Source organism: Grammomys surdaster, unplaced genomic scaffold, assembly GCF_004785775.1.
Source record: "Grammomys surdaster isolate TR1022 unplaced genomic scaffold, NIH_TR_1.0 372, whole genome shotgun sequence".
In the NCBI taxonomy this organism is placed as follows: domain Eukaryota; kingdom Metazoa; phylum Chordata; class Mammalia; order Rodentia; family Muridae; genus Grammomys; species Grammomys surdaster.
Genome location: NW_021604791.1, coordinates 9536494 through 9555447, shown reverse-complemented (window position 1 = coordinate 9555447; position 18954 = coordinate 9536494). Strand labels below are relative to the sequence as shown.

The 18954-nt window shown below is 45.6% G+C and overlaps 1 protein-coding gene and 1 pseudogene across 1 annotated transcript in view; one reads left to right on the top strand and one right to left on the bottom strand.

The window, feature by feature from the left end:
* Nucleotides 1-6944: 6944 nt before the first annotated feature.
* Nucleotides 6945-8538, bottom strand: LOC114632253 (annotated as a pseudogene).
* Nucleotides 8539-15177: 6639 nt separating this feature from the next.
* Cwh43 (cell wall biogenesis 43 C-terminal homolog) overlaps nt 15178-18954 on the top strand; it is a 46061-nt gene continuing 42284 nt past the window's right edge. Inside the window, exons 1-2 of the mRNA XM_028780827.1 lie at nt 15178-15498; nt 17011-17202. Of these exons, the coding sequence (XP_028636660.1) occupies nt 15456-15498; nt 17011-17202 (235 nt within the window). The 5' untranslated portion in view covers nt 15178-15455. The remainder of the gene's footprint in view (nt 15499-17010; nt 17203-18954) is intronic.

Genomic DNA, 18954 nt, shown 5'->3' with positions numbered 1-18954 from the left:
TATATGGGAGGATGTTCCCACATGCATGGTGGGGGGTGGGGGAGCTTGCTTTAGAAACATGTTGATCTTTGAACTCCAAACACCTGACTCACCTGACCCTGGTGACCTTTCTCTTCATGGTGTCACCAACCATCTGGAATAGCCTTCTGCCAGCCCCTCTCTATCCCTCATCATCCTCCACCTCCATTACGAGCCCTCTGAGATTAGGAAGGGCCCTTCCTTTGCTTCCTCCAATGTTTTGGATTTTTGTTTCCTTGCTGAACAATCAAGGAGATTTCATTTTCTTTCCCAGATTCTCTCTGCATTGTCTTTCCATGACTCTGTCATGGCAGGCACCTCATCAGAACCTCACAGGATCAGATTGTAATCTCACTTATGCATAGCTTGCTTTGGCTCACATTAGGTGCTATTGCTCAAAGTGCTGTGTGTTCTGTAACCCTTAAAAATGCTTACTGAACTATGGAAGTTCAATTGTTGTCAAAAAGAATGAACCAGGTTTCTCCAACATCTGAGAGATTGGTGTCAGAGAAGAGCTATGAATTCAGGCGACTTACTCTAAAATCTCACGTGCACTTTGCACTCAGCCCATAGTAGACTCACCATATCTTTTTTAGATTCTGTTTTAAATGTGAGTGTGTATAAATTTTTCTGTGTAGTTATTTGCACACGAGAGTACAGACACTCACAGAGTCCAAGAAGAGGGTGTCAGATCCCTGGGAGCTGGAGTTACACTTAACCAAACCTGGCAATGAATAATTCTGATAAAGGCTTTCCTAGTCCACTAGTTTATCATTCTGAATGGATTGTATTTAAAGCCACAAGGCAAGATGCTGACATTTGCAGACTCATAAAGTTAAAACAAGCCAGCACGCACACTTGACCATATGTGGCTTCTTTTTCAGAATATTCTTGGTATAAGAGAGTGAAGACCCAAAATGTCAAGAACTGTAAATCATCTCCACATCACAGGGAGGCATATTTAATGCAATGACATTCCACTGATTTTAATTTCAAGATGTCATAAGACATTTTTGTGCGGCAGCTGAGCAACCTATACTAAACGGAAAAAGTAGATACTGTGTGTGCACGTGTATCTAAGTAAATGCATGTAGACATGTGTATATGAGGGCAACTAGGATGAGAGTGGGGATTTAAAATCTCATATGATAAAAAAATCAATAATCTCCAAAAAATTTAAAAATAAAGAAAAGGTTCATATGGAATTAAACATGCAGAAGCCACCTGGGACCTGACTGTTTCTGGAGACTGGGAACAAAGATGAGAAAAAGCAGGCTAGGGAAAGGCACCATGTCCTCATTGTGTGACACTGGAACCAGAGACTACAGGCAGGAACCAGTCCTGGGCAGGTCCTGAAGGTAAAGCTTGCCATGGTAATTTTTCTTTCTGTAAGATTTAAAATTCTCTTTCATTTAACTACAAATATATCTTAAAGATTGATTTTTTAAAATTATGTTTGTATATGTGTGTCTACATATGAGTATGTGCATTGTGAGTGCAGGTCCATCAGAGTCCAGCAGAGGGTGTCATGTCACCTGAGCCTCTTGACATGGGTGCTGGAACTGAACTTGGGTCCTTTGCAAGTATAGCAAGAAAAAAAATTAAATGATTTTTTTTTATGTGTGTTAATGTTTTGCCTGCATGTTTGTCTGTTTGGGGGTGTTGGATCCACTGGAACTGGAGTTACGGACAGTTGTGAGTTGTCTTGTGGTTGCTGGGAATTGAACCAGGGTCCCCTGGTGCTCTCAACTGCTAATCCACCTCTCCAGCCCCAAGGGAAAAATTTATATATATATTGCTATATATAAATATATGTATATTCATATTTATTTCCACGTACATACGCACACATACTTATTTTGGAGAGAAGGTCTCAATATGTAATCCAGGCAAGCCTGGAACTCACTATGTAGTCCAGGCTGGCTTTGATCTCATGATCCTCCTGCCTCAGTATCTTGAATACTCTGACTAAGGATGTGCATTATAAAGCTTTGCTTCTTTCAGCCAGTTTTCAGCAAGCATTCACAGTGAGTTTCACTATGAGTGGCGGCTGTATATGCAGCACTCTTTTCCGTAAAATCTTTTTTTTTTTTTTTTGGTTTTTTCGAGACAGGGTTTCTCTGTGTAGTTCTGGCTGTCCTGGAACTCACTCTGTAGACCAGGCTGGCCTCAAACTCAGAAATCCACCTGCCTCTGCCTCCCAAGTGCTGGGATTAAAGGCGTGCGCCACCACCGCCCGGCTTTTCCGTAAAATCTTGATGACTAAAATGAAGCATGTAATTCATCACTAGAAAGAGAACAGGCCAGTATTTGAAATGGTTCGTTTGTTTGCTTGCTTCTGTTTTTACTTAGATCTATGATTAAAAACAGAAAAGGAAGGTAAATGTTGATGGAAAACCTGCCTCGGAGCTTCACTGAGCAGCCACAGTGATTTCACAGAATAGTTATTGTCTGCCGACTGGCCATGTTTGTGCAGTCACTGTTGAATGGGTGCACACCCCGAACAATGCTCACAAGAGAAACAGTTCTGGGAGGTTTCTTTCATAGGTCATGAGTCAGACAGTAATGTCCCAGTAGCAGTCCTTTAGCCCATGTGCCTTGGTGCTGGGAACAAAGAGAGCAGGCCCCTCGGAACATCTCGTGAGTTGCATCATACCAGGTCTGAAGGAGAACTCGGAAGGTATTGCATATTTGTCATTGCGTGGAGCCAAGAGTCTACTGCTGCCTCTCTAAACTGTGGCAGGCTGTACACAATCTTTACTTCTGTCTTAATTGTTCCAGTAATGTTCTCACGGTTCTAAGTCGCAGGCTCTCCATTGTATGGGACACCAGGTATTCCCTGATACAGACTTGACAGTAAATGTGGTACTCACTGTAATGATCCTTTAGTTGAATCTCCTCCACCTTAGTGCCGAAGAATATTTGAGAGTTGTTTGGCTGCATTTTTAAACGTTTCTGTTGGGCCTGCGATTTGTATCAGAAATAATTTAAATTAAAGATGGAGAAACACAGAAACTAAAGACACTTTTGAGACTGATTCAAGAGAAAGACATTTTGAAGTGCCCCATGTCCTGAATTTTCATTTAGTACGTATATGCTCTGTGCATACAGAGCACTACGACTCTCTGGGTATCCGTCATTTGTCACCCAGCATCCGTCATTTGTCACCCAGTGAGGTCAGCATCATGGTGTGCCCTTGATGTGCCTCCAAGCCACGCACAGGACTCAGATTCACCTACAGCCTCTGGCTCCCACTTGAGACTCACCATAGGTCTCCCTTCTGCTTGGACAGTGCCACTCTGAAAGGACAGGGAGAGCTCTTCCTAGAGCAGAGTCACTCCTCTCCTGCTGTGTCGTGCAGAGAACTGTCAGAGGTCATGGTGGTCAGAGGCTCTTCCTTCCCTCAGTCTGCTCAGGTGTTCAGTGTCATGGCTGAAGCGCCCCACTCCCCTCCTGTCCTCCCCCTTTCCTCCTGTCCTCTCCTTTCCCATACATCTCTCCTGGATATTTTCTTTAAAAAAAATATCGACCACTTCTAATTTTGTCTTGGTTTCTTTTTCCAGGGGACCTGCATTTGACTGACCCTCTCTGAAGGAGATGGTAGAAATGGTTGTTGAAGCCAGATGTGTGGTGTGGTGACACATGCCCACATTCCCAGTGTTTGGAGCAGGGCTGAAGCAGGTGGATTGCAAGTTCAAGACTAGCCACTGCTATATGAGGAGTTCTAGGCCAGCCTCAAAAACAGGGAGTGAGGAGGGGAAGGGAGAGAGAGGGGGAAGGAGGAAGGGACACTGCAGGGTGCCAGTAAAGGACAGAGGGAGGGGACAATGGCTTCGGTGCTGGCACAGAAGTATGTTCCCAGCCGAGGCATGGCGCAGTGTGAACATGACCTCTGGCACCCCATGCAGAGAACATTTCTGCTCTGGTTGGCTACACAGAGCTACTGTTTTCAGAAATGTGGCCCTAAGCCAATCACCGTTAAAGCCAGGTTCCAAACGCAGTTTGCTCTAAGGCTCCAACCTTAATAGCACATCACGTTCCCAGTGTTTCCAGAATGTGGTGACCTCACAAGCAATCTCAGGTGGAAATCTGGCCGTGGGGAGATTCAATCTCTCTGAATGGGGAGACTGGATCTCGGCCTAGATGGCTCTCCCTGGTCAGTTCTCAGGAAACCAATCCCTGGAGCAGCCTCACCTTCCATGGGGGAGTCGCTCTGACACAGGCTGTGGCCTGCTTCTCTTCCTTTAAAAACACTCTTATACTTACATTTGTTTATTTATGTGGTAAGGTCAGAGGGCACCTTGAAGTTGGTTTTCTCGTTTCAGTGCTTGGGTTCTGGGGTGGGGCTCAGATCCTCATACTCGTTTGCCATCACTTCATCCACTGACCTTGGCCTCTCTTTCTTTTGCCTAAAGGGACACAAGATAAAAGCTCATTGGCACTATGTATGAATACGCACACACGCACACACGAGCGAGTCTGTGTGTAGAGTCAGAGGTTAACGCTGGATGTAATCCACAGTTCCCCATGTTAGTTTTTGTTTTGTTGTTGGGCTTTTTGTTGTTTTTGTTGTTTTGCTTTTTGATTTTCAAGACAGGGTTTCTCTGTGTAGTCCTGGCTATCCTGCAATTTGCTTTGTAGATCAGGCTGGCCTTAAACTCACAGACATCTGCTTGCCACTGCCTCCTGAGGGCTGGCATTAAAGGGTGCACCACCACAACCCGGCTACTCCACTTTAGCTTTTCCAACAGCCTTTCACTGGCCGTTGGACCCCCGGGATCCTGTCTCTGTACCCTCTTCTCCTCAGTACAGGAATTATAGACACATGCTGCTGCTCCCAGTGGATACCAGGGATTTGAACTCCAGTCCTCATGCTTCCGATGCAAGCCCCTTACCAACTGTGTCATATTCTCTTTTAACTTTTATGCCCTTCACCTCAGAGGAGAACTAGCTATGGGTGTATCAGGAAAGGCCTTGTTGGTGTGGAATGAATGAACCTGATTTTCTCAGTGGCTTCACATGCTCCTCTTATCCATCCAGTCCTTGGTCAGCCCCAAGGCAAGCTCACTTTCCTCCTTGTGCTAGCTCAAGGACCTGTGTATCCTTCCCCTTGGGGCTCAGCCACTCCATAGTACCATCTCCTATCCAGAAGAGGAGCAGGGAGGAGAAAAGCAGAGCTCCCTAAGGAGTAACAGGTACACTCTGGTCCCTTCCACTGTGAGAAGTAGTCACTTAAGACCCCAGGGAGGCACCAAGTGTGGTACTTACTTCCCAGTAATGAGGGACAGCACCTAACAGAAGCAACCTGAGGAAGGAAGGAAGGAAGGAAGGAAGGAAGGAAGGAAGGAAGGAAGGAAGGAGGATTTGTTTTGGCTCACAGCTTAAGGGTGTAGTTCATCATGGCAGGAAAAGTGTGGCCACAGGAGCCTTAGGTGCCATTGCATCTGCAGTCACAGAAGAGAGAAAGATGAAAGCTATTAAGTTTCTCCTTTTTATTCAGTCTGGCATCCCCGCCCATAGGATGGCCCAGCCCACAGTTAGGTCACCCCAACCTCAGTGAACCCGTTTAAAACTTTCTCTTAGACATGCCTCGAAGTTTGTTTCTGGTGATTCTAGATCTGGTCAAACTGACAGTCAGCATTAACCTGGTCATCTAAGCAGGGTAGTCTCCAGTCTGATGCTTCTTTCTAGCAGAAACTGTATTTGACGGACAGAGGAGGACAATCTGGATGTTTGGTAGCTAGGTAACTATGATGGTTTGTATATACTTGACCCAGGGAGTGGCATTATTAGGAGTTATGGCCTTGTTGGAGTAGGTGTGCCACTGTGGATGTGGATTTAAGACCCTAATCCTAGCTGCCTGGAAGTCAGTCTTCTACTAGCCTCCTTCAGATGAAGATGTAGAACTCTCAGCTCTTCCTGCACCATGTCTGTCTAGATGCTGCCATGCTCTTGGCTTGATGATAATGGACTAAACATCTGGACCTGTAAGCCAGCCCCAATTAAATGCTGTCCTTATAAGAGTTGTCTTGGTCATGGTGTCTGTTCATAGCAGTAAAACCTGAAGACAGTGTCTTAGACAGGGTTTCATGACCAAGAAGCAAGTTGAAGTGGAAAGGGTTTATTTGACTTACACATTCACATTGCTGTTCATCACCAAAGGAAGTCAAGACTGGAACTCACACAGGGTAGGAAGCAGGAGCTGGTGCAGAGGCCATGGAGGAATGCTACTTACTGGCTTGCTTCCCCTGGCTTGCTCAGTTTTCTTTCTTATAGAACCCAAGACTACCAGTCCAGAGATGGCACCACCCACAATTGGCAGGACCCTCCGAGCCTTGATCACTAATTGAGAAAATGCCTGGATCTCATGGACGAGTTTCCTCAAGGGAGGTGTCTTTCTCTGTGATAATTATAGCTTGTGTCAAGTGGACACACAAAACTAGCCAGTACAGCTAGTAACCTTGTCTTCCATGTCAAGTTTCTTCTGTTTTCCCATCCCAAGACTGAAACTGACCTAACTACACTGAAGGGGCTGCAAAAAGCACACCCCACTCTCCAGAGCCACAAATTGAAGGAAACCCTTTAAGCAGAACTAATGGCACCATGGTGACTTTTGCTGAAACCGAGTCAGGAATCGTCTTCTTTGAGAAGTTTTACATTCTTGTCAGAGACACATGAAAAAAAAATTGTTTTGACCAATATCAAATCTTTAGTTTTTATGACTGTATAAATGTGATCCAAATGTGTCTACTAAACTATAGCTGTTCACTGATATGTATGGACTTTCTAGACATCTCATTGGGCTTAATTATAGAGGACTCACAGGAATGTCTTTTTAGTAGCAAGTGGGGCATCATGGTCAGCCATTTTCACCCTTGTGCATACATGTAGCATTTCTGGCCAAGAATGGGGAAAACTTTGTAGCGTTACATTGTTAAGCTACATTGCATCCATCCTTTTGGTACACTGGCAGTCTTCAAATATACCATCTCAATATTTTCATCTTCATCTTCTTCCTCACCACTGGAGGACTCTTCCTCTGCTTCCTTCGACCATTGAATAAGTGGTTCTGTGTTGACATAGATCTCTTTGGAAACTTCCTTTGAAGCATACTTCTTCAAGGCCTTTTCTGATTGGCTGACGATGACCACCCCTAAAATGTCTGCCTCTCACATCTCCTCTAAGACAGATGGAATCTTGGTGGTGAGCTGAGTTTGATGCAACACTACCACACATTCCAGACTACAGAGAAGGTGCCGCTGACCTTTTTGTTGTTATGACAATGTTGTAGGAAATAGTACTTTGGTTTCTTGATTTGCTCTCTTATCTTTCTCATTAAAGAGAACTTCAGTCAAAACAAGAGGACTCGTAGTTTTTACATTCAGTTGTTCTGCCTCATAGATGACTTCTTTATCAGATGAATCAATAACACCCTTTCTTTCTTTCCTTCTTTCTTTCTTCCTTCCTTCCTTCCTTCCTTCCTTCCTTCTTTCTTTTCTTCTCTTTTTTTTCTAACAAAATCAAACAGGATATTGAAATACTTTTCTACAGTCCTGTCCAAATAATCGCTGAGTGTCAGAGCATCTGTGTGGTCACTGACTTCATCCGCACGGTGCCTCTGAGCTCCCTCACTTGGGTCCTCCCTCCAGTTCTCCTCCTCCTTCTCCTCTTCTTCCATAGCATGTGGGGGAGGTCCTCCTTCTCCTCCTCTTCTTCCATAGCATGTGGGGAAGGACTGATTTTATTTGGTGATGGTGGTGGGAGACATGAATTTTAAATTGAGCAATCTGCATACTGACAAAAAGTTAGGAATAAAAACTTGTAAACAGATTTCAAAGTGAATGGGTAACTGAGTAATTTATATGTTACTATGCCACGGAATCATTACCCTGTTAAAGATCATATCTATCGCCCTGAGAAAACGCTCTCAATTTATTGGGCAAGCAAAAAAAAGCAAACAGCAATGAAGAAATCCTCAAGCCAAATAAAGGGAAACAATCAAAGCTAATGGGTAAGGAGCTGCCAATCAGTTACGAAGTAGAGCAAAGGGACCTGGGAGGCTTGGGAGAAAGCTGCAGTAGATCAGTCTCTTTGTCAAAACATTTCCTGCCTCTTAGAGTGGAGGCTGCTGAGTTACTCAGTTTTCTTCTGTTACTGTAACAAACATCGGAAACAATCCACCTACGGAGAGAAAAGGTCTGTTGGAGCTCACTGTTTCCGAGGATGGAGTCCAGAGTCTGGTAACTCCATTGCTTTCAGGCCTCTGTGGGGTGACAGCTGGTATGGGAGGTGGCCAAATGGAAAGAGAGCTAAAGGGAGATGTTGGGGTCTCAACACCTTAAGGGTGTGTCTCTGTGACTACAAAACCCCTCACTGAACTTTACCTCTTAGAGGACACATCTAGAGCCACAAGGCTGCCTGGCTTGGGAAGGCTAGAGTGTGGGTTTGCCTGCTTTCTTTTCTTTTCTTTTCTTTTCTTTTCTTTTCTTTTTCCTTTCTCTCTTCTTCTGCCTCACCCATGTCTGTCCTGTCTGTCCTCAGCAGTAGTGGCAATAGACCCAGGATCTAATACATGCTGGATCAGTGCTGTGTACTGGTAGCACCCCAAATCCCTTGGTTCGCTGGCTAGGAAGGAAAACCATGTGGTACCTCCATGAGACACACAGTAGGAGGCTGATCTTTCACCCAGGTCCCAGCTTCATGATGCTAACTACTGCTAACTACTGCTGTGCCTGGCCTGGGATGCTTGTGGGATGCCAGAGAGACGCAGATGTAGGTCATTGCAAACCAGGAACTGATTTGATGGCAGTGTGGATATTTTTATAAACCAAATGTGCCTAGACTGCTATGGTTGTGGTGGTGGTGGTGGTGGTGGTGGTGGAGGTGGTGGTGGTGGAGGTGGTGGAGGTGGTGGAGGTGGTGGAGGTGGAGGTGGTGGTGGAGATGGTGATGGTGGTGGTGGAGGTGGTGGTGGAGGTGGAGGTGGAGGTGGAGGTGGAGGTGGAGGTGGAGGTGGTGGTGGAGGTGGTGATGGTGATGGAAGTGGTGGTGGAGGTGGAGGTGGAGGTGGTGGAGGTAGTGGAGGTGGAGGTGGTGGAGGTGGTGGAGATGGAGGTGGTGGAGGTGGTGATGGTGGTGGTTGTGGTGGTGGTGGAGGTGGAGGTGGAGGTGGTGATGGTGGTGGTTGTGGTGGTGGTGGTGGTGGTGGAGGTGGAGGTGGAGGTGGAGGAGGTGATGGTTCTTCTCACCAAACCTCTTTAAAGAAAAGCATTTCTAATTCTCACCAGGAGATCAGATCTTTATCACAACCCTCGGTGTTAGGTCACACCAGAGATCCTTGTTTTCTGATAAAACGGAAAAACAGTCTCAGTGTGTTCTAACCGAACTTCATGTGGTCATGCTCTACAAACGAGAAGACGAGGAAGCATCTGGAATGACTGTCAGGGACTTTATTCATTTTCAGGTAATGTGAGAATTTTTCAAGGACAGCTTCAGAATGAAAAAGAGATCCTACGGAAAAGTGAGTGGTTAAGGCCTTTGAAATGTAAGTGTGAGCCAAACAAATTATAGATACGAAAATGGAGGTAGTGTCTGCGATGGCAAGCTGGCGCCATTGCACTTGCACTGTGCAGGCCAGGCTGAATGGGGCTGTTATCAGTATCCAAATAACTCATATCCTGTGTGTTGGGTGTAAACATTTTATAATCTCTGTAGTTAAAAAGCAATAAGATAGGTGGAGAGCCAGGTAATTAAAACTTCATATGAGCCCTCTATGTATCATACGATTTCCTAGCAAGGAAATTAGAAGCAGGTTCGTAACTAACCCACTATGGATACATTAACTCAACTATACATTAAAGGGGCATAGGAGAGCCTTAGGAGTCATGTGTGCCATGAAGGACCAGACTGGAAAACCAGAAAGAGAAACACCCAGAATGGGATACTGTTCTCTCTCTGGAGACTGATGGGGGCGGATGATGAAACCCTTCCCTGTACCCTGAGTGTTGGTGTGGAATCTGCAGTTGGGAGAATGCCAACATGATTACAGAAAGCCTCAAGAAGGCAATTAAAATACTCTCAGGACAGAGATGTCAGTGTTAAGCTTGCCAGACTTGTCTCGAAGATCTCCCCTGCCCTAGGCCAAACATCATGGCGGCTTAACAAAGGGCGCTCCTCCACACCCCCAGGTATCCTGAGTCCTGTGAACACCACAGGTGCTACACTGAAGGACTTAGCTTTTTAATCTATTTAAACCTCAAACATGAGTCTCTATAAAGTCAATTTTTGTAGCAGAGATGGACAGCTGCTCACTAAGATTTCATGTTCCGGTTTCTGGGCTCAAAGACAGACTGCATTTTCCAGACACACCTGTGGTGAGCTGCAGTGAAGGGCTGAAGAGAATGAAGTGAAACAGAAGGCCAAGAGTAACAGTAGCAAGTTAGATAATAAGAAAAGAAACAAACTTTATAATAAACTAACAAAGCACTGCACCGACACACAGTGCTCAATTAGGTATTGTGTGTGTGTCTTTTGTTTTGAGCATTTGAAAACTGCTCTTCATTGTCAACCAGACTGGATTCAGAGCCACCCAGGAAAGTTTACCTCAAGGTGTGTCCACAAGGGTGTTTCCGAGGTTTAACTGGGGGAGGAAGACACACCCTAAACGTGGGCTGGGCAGCACCATCCCTTTGGCTCTTTTTTTTTTTTTTTAAATGTGCGTACACTGTTGCTGTCTTCAGACACACCAGAAGAGGGCATCGGATCCCATTACAGATGGTTGTGAGCCACCATGTGGTTGCTGGGAATTGAACTCAGGACCTCTGAAAGAACAGTCAGTTCTTAAACACAGAGCCGTCTCTTCGGCCTGGGCTCTACTCTTTAACTGAATAAAAAGGAGCAAGGGAGCTGGGCGCCAGCTTTTATTTCTCCCTGCTTCCTGACTGTTCATGCAGTGGAGCAGTAAGGCCTTGTAGTAGCCAGGCCTTCCTGGCCGCCAGACCTTCTCCACCATGCCTTCCCACAGTCGTGGACTGTACCCTTAACTTCAGATCATGAGCCCTAGTAAACCCTTCCTTCCTTTCTTCAGTTGCTTTTGCCAGATACAGTGAAACATGTAATCAGTACAGAGAGAAACAGAGAGGCACCCAGGCAGGATCGTGGAGGGTCTAATGTCTTTTTTTTCATTCGCAGAGAAATCCTGGCATTCAGACTGTAGCCCCATCAAAACCACTTCTAAGTGTTTTGGAGATGTAATTCTCACCCCATGTGATTCATGAATTTAGCATAACATAGACAAGGAGGTGCTGTCAGCACACTGACAGTTGGAAAGTTACGGATCACAACCTAATTTTAGAAGTGTCACTTACTATATGAGAAACTAGATTCACCAACCCATTTCCTTCTCCACCTATGTGAATATCCCCGAGTAACCTCTAAGTTACTCTTAGTCACTCTCAATTGGCCTATTCAGACTATTTCTCATAAATAGGATTGTACAACATTTTTTCATGACTGGCTTCTTCCTCTTAACACAGTGTCAAGATTTAACCGTGCCATCGTATATAGTAATACTTTCTCATTGCTGAATGGTATTCTATTTTATATATATATATATATATATATATATATATACACACACACACACACACATATATGTATATATATACATATATATATATAATCTAACTATAATCAGTGCTTGTGCATTTGGACTGCTTCCCTTTGGGTCTGTTAGAAGCAGTGCTGCTATAAACACCTGTGCATGGGTTTTGGACACTGCCCCTTTTCTCTTGTACCTATACCTCAGAGTATAATGGTTGGGTCATACAGTACCTCTGTATTTAACTGTTCGAGGAACCAGTAGAATGTTTTCCTGTGTAGCTGCACCACTTTCTGTCCCCTCCCCAGCAGGGTCTCCACATCCTCATCAGCATGTTAGCATGTGATGTTTTTAAAAATCAGAATTCCATAGTGAGTATGAAGTGGATTTCTCCTATGTAATCGTCTTTAACACTGATGCTCATTGAGCTCCTATCTTTGTTTTTTTTTTTTTTTTGGAGACATTTCTTTTATTTCGTTTGTTCGTTAGTTCATTAGTTGTTGATTTAGCTTTTGTGTTCTAAAGGCTCATGTTTCTCAGTTTGGCTTTGAACTTACTACACAGCTGAGAATGGCCTGGAATTCCTTATCCTTCTGCCTCCCCTCCCAAATGTTGTTATAAAGGACAACATTTAACTGGGGCTGGCTTACAGGTTCAGTCCATTATCATCGTGGCAGGAAGCATGGCAGTGTGCAGGCAGGCATGGCACTGGAGGAGCTGAGAGTTCTCCATTTAGTTCCGAAGGCAAACAGAAGACGGGTATCCTCAGGCAGCTCAGAAGATCTCTTCTGAAATGGGTAGAGCCTGAGCACAGGAGCAGACCTCCAGAGCCCACCTCCACAGTGACACACCTCCTCCAACAAGGCCACACCTCCTAACAATACCACTCCTTATGGGCCAAGCATATTCAAACTACCACACCCCCTAAAAGAAAACCCTCACCTACTGAGCAGTCACTTCCTGGTCTCCCGCTTTTCTCAGATCCCAGTTACCACCACAGTGCTTTCTGCCTTTCGGGATTCCCTACTCTAGATCGCTCATATAAATGAGCGCAGGCAATCACATGGGTCCTGTGGTGGGATACTTTCCATATTCCTTGTTAGAGCTTGTACCAGTCACTGCCTCATTGCTTTTTATGACTAAATAACACTCCACCACCCAGCTATGAATCCAACCTGTATTGAAGAGGAACTTGAGGCTAACCCTGATTGCGCTCTGGCAGTGGCTGTCTGCAGGGGAGAGTTCGGCCTTTGCTTGCCCTGGGATGGAAATTTCCCATGCTGTCACAGAGAGTCGGCACATTCAGAATTAATACATTTACAGACTGACAAGATTACACACTTGAGAAAACTTGTACTGAGTTGATAGCCGGTTTTCTATGAGATACCATCTCGGTTTAGATCACAAGAAGTCAATGGAAGGGCAAAAAGAGGTCACTCAATCCTCCCTGTGTGTTTTCTAGTTAACAAACAAACAAACAAACAAAAAACCAATACCACCAACACCTTTTCTAGAACTGCACCATACTTTCATTGCATTGCCCGAGGACTTCTGGCCAGAGGTGGAAGGCCATGTGCTCATTGTATGAGTCTATCTATGCAAAATATCCAGAGTAGAAAAACCCACAGACAGCTTTCAGTAAGTCAGAAGGAGGAAGCAGGGCAGACATCTTAACAAGTGGAGATAGAACACGACAACTGAAACATGTATAGCTTAGAAACATTGTCTCCCTTTCTGGTTATCTCTCCCCTGTCTGTCCCGGTGTGTCTGTGAGTTCAGGCTAGGGTTTGAACTCGGAACATGGGGTGTGCCCAGGACAAGTTTTATCATTAAGCTACACTCAGCTCTCTTTTCACTCTCTTCAAAGATATTTTATTTTGTGTGTGTGTGTGTGTGTGTGTGTGTGTGTGTGTGAGAGAGAGAGAGAGAGAGAGAGAGAGATTGAGAAAGCACCAATGTCTCATCATGAGTGTGGAGGTCAGAGAGGGACTTGTTAAGAGTCAGTTTCCTCTTTCAGTGATGTGGATCCCAAGGCCTCGGGTGGTCAAACCTAGTGACCTTTATCTGCTGAGCCCTCTCGCCAGCCCTCTTTTCAGTCTTTTGAGGCAAAAATATTTCCATTTTTTGTTGGTTTATTTTTATTTATTTTTGAGATGAAGTTTTGCTTTGTTGCAGAGGCAGGCTTAGACCCTTGAGCTAATGATCTTCCCTTCAGTATCCCTAGCTACCTCCCCACCACAAGGGCACACCACACCTCTGCACATGGCTAAGAGCTTCTAATCTCAGAGGACATCCGTTTATGTATCATTTCTCTCTTGTCTCTTACGCTTTTGATGCTGAACTGAGAATCTATTACCTAAGAGTTGAAACCATGAAGATCTACTCTCTCTCTCTCTCTCCCTCCCCTCCCCTCCCTCCCTCCCTCCCTCTCTCTCTCTCTCTCTCTCTCTCTCTCTCTCTCTCTCTCTCTCTCCCTCTCCCTCTCCCTTTCTTCTTTCTCTTTAAAAGCATTCATGGTTGATACAGTCTTTGGTCTTTGTATTTGTGTTTCTGTTGCTGTGATAAACCATCACAGAAACAATCAAGAAAGAGTTTATTTGGGTTTACAGTTCCAGAGTGAGAGCCAATCAAGGAGGACTCGTGGCAGGGAGGCCAGAGTGAAAAACCCAGAGAACACATCTTTAACAGGAATCGTGAAGCAGAGAAAGCAATCTGCGTGTCTGGAGAGGCTACGAGCTCTTAAAGCTCACTGCCAGGGATACACTTCCTCCAGGAAGGCTGTACCATCTTCCCAAACAGCGCCACCCACTGGTGACCAAGTATTCAAGTATTTGCGCCTGTGAGATATTGAAGTTTTCATTCAAACAACTACAGAGCCTGTATGAGTTGGTTTCTGTGTATGTGTGAGGTAGGGGTTCAACTTGAAACTTTCCCACTTGGGTAGTTAATTTCCCTGTGGTCACTTGCTGGAAAAAGTTTTCTTTGTCCTGTGTAACTGTCTTGTTAAGGTTATGAAAAAAAAATGACTTGATGCCAGGCGATAGGGTTCCAGAGGCTCTACTTTGTTCTCTAAATTTATCCAGCTATCTCTGTGCTCAAAAGCGACCAGGAACTCTTAGTTCAAGGCTGCTGTGGACTTGTAACAATGAGCATTTTGAGCTGTTTCTTAAAATGTAGGCACCCCATCATAGGGGATGATGCTGACAGTTCCTGAGTTGCGTTTACTACCAAAGCTTTAAAAAAAAAAAAAGATAAGGGGTTAGGCGTGGAGTCGGAAGAAGAAGGAGGTCTCACACTATCAAGTATCTGGAAATGTAACCTGTTTATCCCGATTCTCTGGTCTCCATCTCTTAAATGCTGGGGTTTTGGGTATGCACCACCACAGCCTGTCTATGCAACAGAGGATGAGCCCAAAGTTTGGTGCATTTGAGGCAAGCACGGGCTTAGATTAACCGATGACATCACCTATTTGGGTTGTTCCCTTCCTCCGCTGGAGGGGGGGGGGGCTCCATCTTCCATGTGTTCTTTCTTAGGGGGTAAAGGATGGGATGGGGACTAGGAGACTTCGTTCCGGCTGGGTGACAGGTTTGGAGAGCACAGGCTGCACTAGGGTGGCGCGTCTTCAGCAGCGCTGAAGGCAAGGGTGGCGTCGGGCGGGGCGGCGCGCAGGTGTGCCAGGAAGGAGGTGACGCACCCTGCCAGGACTCCCGCGGCCGCCTCAGACCCGCGGGCCACTCGGGGACACCGAGCAGGCAGACCGGGGAGGACCCCGCAGGGAGCACGGGGCGCACGCGGGGCGGGAGGGACAGTCCTCGAGGCTTTCCGGGTGGCCGTAGTCATGCCAGGCCTGTGGAGAGCAATCGCCCTGGAGACCTTGCTGGGTAAGTCGAGGCTGTCTTGGTTCACACTGGCTGGGCTTGTTCCCAGCGGGGGTGACAGAGCCGGGAGAAGAGGCCCGGCGCCGGGAATGGAGATGCTTATCGCGCCCTGGGTGGAAGCGAAGGAGACCAGACCAGATAGAGGTTCCCAAGCCCGGGTTCCGCAGCTCCCGCGCCGCCCTGGGGTTGCATAGAGAGTTCTCCCTGCGACTGCGTTGATCTCCTGCAGCTCCGGACCGTGACCTTCAAGTCTACCTCAGTACAGTTTATTACTGGACTTAGCTTTCCCAAGGAAAGGGCACCTGTGTTTCCCAGGGGCTGTAGGTGAGGACCCAGGGTAGCTGTCTTTGGTTCTGGCTCCCTGTTTGAGGGGTCTTGGTAGCTGCGAGTATACTAGTGTGTTCGGCAAAACGCGTCTGCTTCTAGTCTCCTGGGCTCATTTAGCAGTTTTGCACGGAGCACCAAGGATTTAGTATTCTGGTTCTGTGGGAGATGTATGCTTAAACTTTGAGTTTAATATACTTAGAAAGGGTAACTTTGGGAAATGACTAAGTCGTGCGGTTCATTTGGAAGCAAGCATCCTTTTGGCCCGCGGACTGCGCTCTCCTGAGAACGAGAGTTTCTGCAGGCAGCTTGTCTCAGGAGGGATTGAAACTCTCTCTCTCTCTCTCTCTCTCTCTTTTTTTTTCCTGCCTTTCTCAGTGCCTAGTAAACTGGGAGGAGTCACACTGAGTTCCTCCGGGAGGCTTGATCTCATTCTGAGAACTGTGAGGTGGTGTAACGCCTGCAGATTAATTAATCTGAGGGCAAGAAGGGACTTGGGAGAAAGTTAAGTGTGCTGCTGGGATCTAAGCTCCCTGTGACATTTAGCACTGTGGCACGCCAGACAATCACTGAACTTTCCGGTTCTCAGAGGTTTGCGCTGTTGGTTTGCCCCAACTGTTTCAGTTTTGGTAGAAGTGTGGGTAAGGTGTATACATTTACCTACTAGGATGTGGATTATATGAGGGATAAGCTATCTGGTTAAAACCCAGCTCAGATCTGTTTCACTCCCCACGCATGCCCAGTAAGGGCAGGTTTATGATGGTCTACTCACAAGTAAAAGTCTGTTGCTTAACTAAAGGGCTCGAGGCTGTAAGTTGGAGGGAACACTACTTCTTTAGTTTTATGATATTTCTCATTACATATGTATGGGATAAATTAGGTGAGAATATTTTATCAATCAGAATCCTGACAGGAAGCCTGCTTCATCTTTGATGGTCCAGCCTATGCCATCTTATTAAAAAGACTATCTACAGGCATAGTCACAGTTTTATGACTACATAGTTACGGGAACAAAGGAGGTGGTGACAGACTCACAACAGCCTGTCTGTCCTCTACCTTGCCTGCTGGGAAGGGAGCTGAGTCTCAATACCCAGCTGATGCCAGAGGCAGGAAATTTAGAGCAGAGTGGAGTGTCAGGCTGTCATCAGGAACAGTGCCAGACTCACACTCTCTCCTAAACGTTTTTCCTAGGCTACGTCTCCTGGTCTCTCTACCATGGACTGGGGCCCATGATCTATTATTTTCCCCTGCAAACGCTGGAGCTCACAGGACTGGAATTGTTTGGCGTGGCCTTTCTCTCTCCGATACTCTTAACAATTCCCCCATTCTGGACACTCGTCAATAAGAAGTGGGCACTCTCTCTGCTGAGGATTGTCACTGTAGGTAAGGTCTCAGTGTCTGAGATTCTTCTGCTAGTGAAAAGCAAAATGGCGTAGACTGTTCATTGCCTGAGGAATTGTTAACTTTCAAAAGTCACCAGTTTCTTTTCCTTATTATCACCTCAGAAAAAGTTTTAGAGAAATTGGCAAGCCAAAGCAAGTCAATGCAATTTTTTAAAAAAATGTCTATGCCCGAGAGGGAAACACCTAAAAATTCCCTGGAATAAGGAGGGAAAGATGCCTTGGAGAACAGGCCAACTATGTCAAGACTTAGAAGTGATGAGAAAGATAGCTCAGTAGTTCTGCATAAGGAATGAGTTATGTATCAGAAACATCCCAGCAGGTGAAAACTGTTTGATACACTGTTAGTCCATTGCTGATTCCCATTCAGTTTTGATAAACCAATATTGAAAGACCAAAAAGTGCCCCAGAGAACCAGCAGATGTATGCAGTCCCTGGAGAGGAAATATACTTAATTCTTAAAAATTGAACTATCAAAATGATTTAGTTGGTAAGGCTGTTTGCAGCCAAGCCCAACGACTGGAATTCTATCCCTGATTCCAATCAGCAGAAAGAGAACCAATAGCCACAAGTTGTCCTTTCACCTCTGCACAAGGCATTCACTTGTGTGAGCAGACACGCGTTCACACACACGTGCACACGCACAATAAGCAAATATAATAAAAACTTTTAAAAAATCATAGCAATAATGATACACACATATTTATAGCCTCACAAATGGATTGGCAGAGGAAAAAAAATATATAACTCTGGATTAGAAGGATGGGACACAGGTGCTCCTGTATGGCTGGTGGGCATATAACCCAGCACAAGGCTTATGGAGGTCAGTTTACAGCAGCACTTACCCAAACTGCAAATCTGAGCAACGCTTTTCTGTCTTAGTCAGGGTTTTACTGCTATGAACAGACACTGTGACCAACGCAACTCTTATAAGGACATTTAATTGGGGCTGGCTTACAGGTTCAGAGGTTCAGTCCATTATCATCAAGGCAGGAAGCATGGCAGTGTCCAGGCAGGCATGGTGCAGGAGGAGCTGAGAGTTCTACATTTTCATCTCAAAGCTGCTGGCAGATACTGACTTCCAGGCAGCTAGGATGAGGGTCTTAAAGCCCACACCCACAATGACACACCTACTCCAACAGGGCCACACCTACTCCAACAGGGCCACACCTTCTAATAGTGCCACTCCCTGGGCCAAGCATATACAAACCATCACACTTTCCATCAGCAACCTGACAAAGAATGTGCCCTACCAATGCACACACATATATACAATATGTTGTACATATGAATCATTGCAGGGATGTTTATAATGACAGGACAGAAGCAACCCAAATGCCATCTCTAAGAGATGCTTATGAAACTTGGAAATACTACACAGCTACAGAAAGGGAGTATTATTAATAGATTTAAAAAAGGGAAGATGTGACCTTGAAACTGCTTGGAGCTGTAGCTGAAAGTTGGGATTCTCACCCTCCTGCCCAGCCCCAGTGGGCTTCTCTGAGCCTTTCTTAGGGGTCTGTTTGTGAGCGACACTGGGCAAATCCGTCTGGAAGCTGACCTATCATGGTTCCAGTGGCAATATTTGGAGTCCCTAGGAAAGCAGAGAAGCTGTTTGCTCTCTCCCTGTCCTCGACAGAGGCAGAGCATGGAGTAGCGAGTTCTGAGATTCCCCATGAAGGTGTTGAGCTGCTTCTTTCTTCTTCTTCTTCTTCTTCTTCTTCTTCTTCTTCTT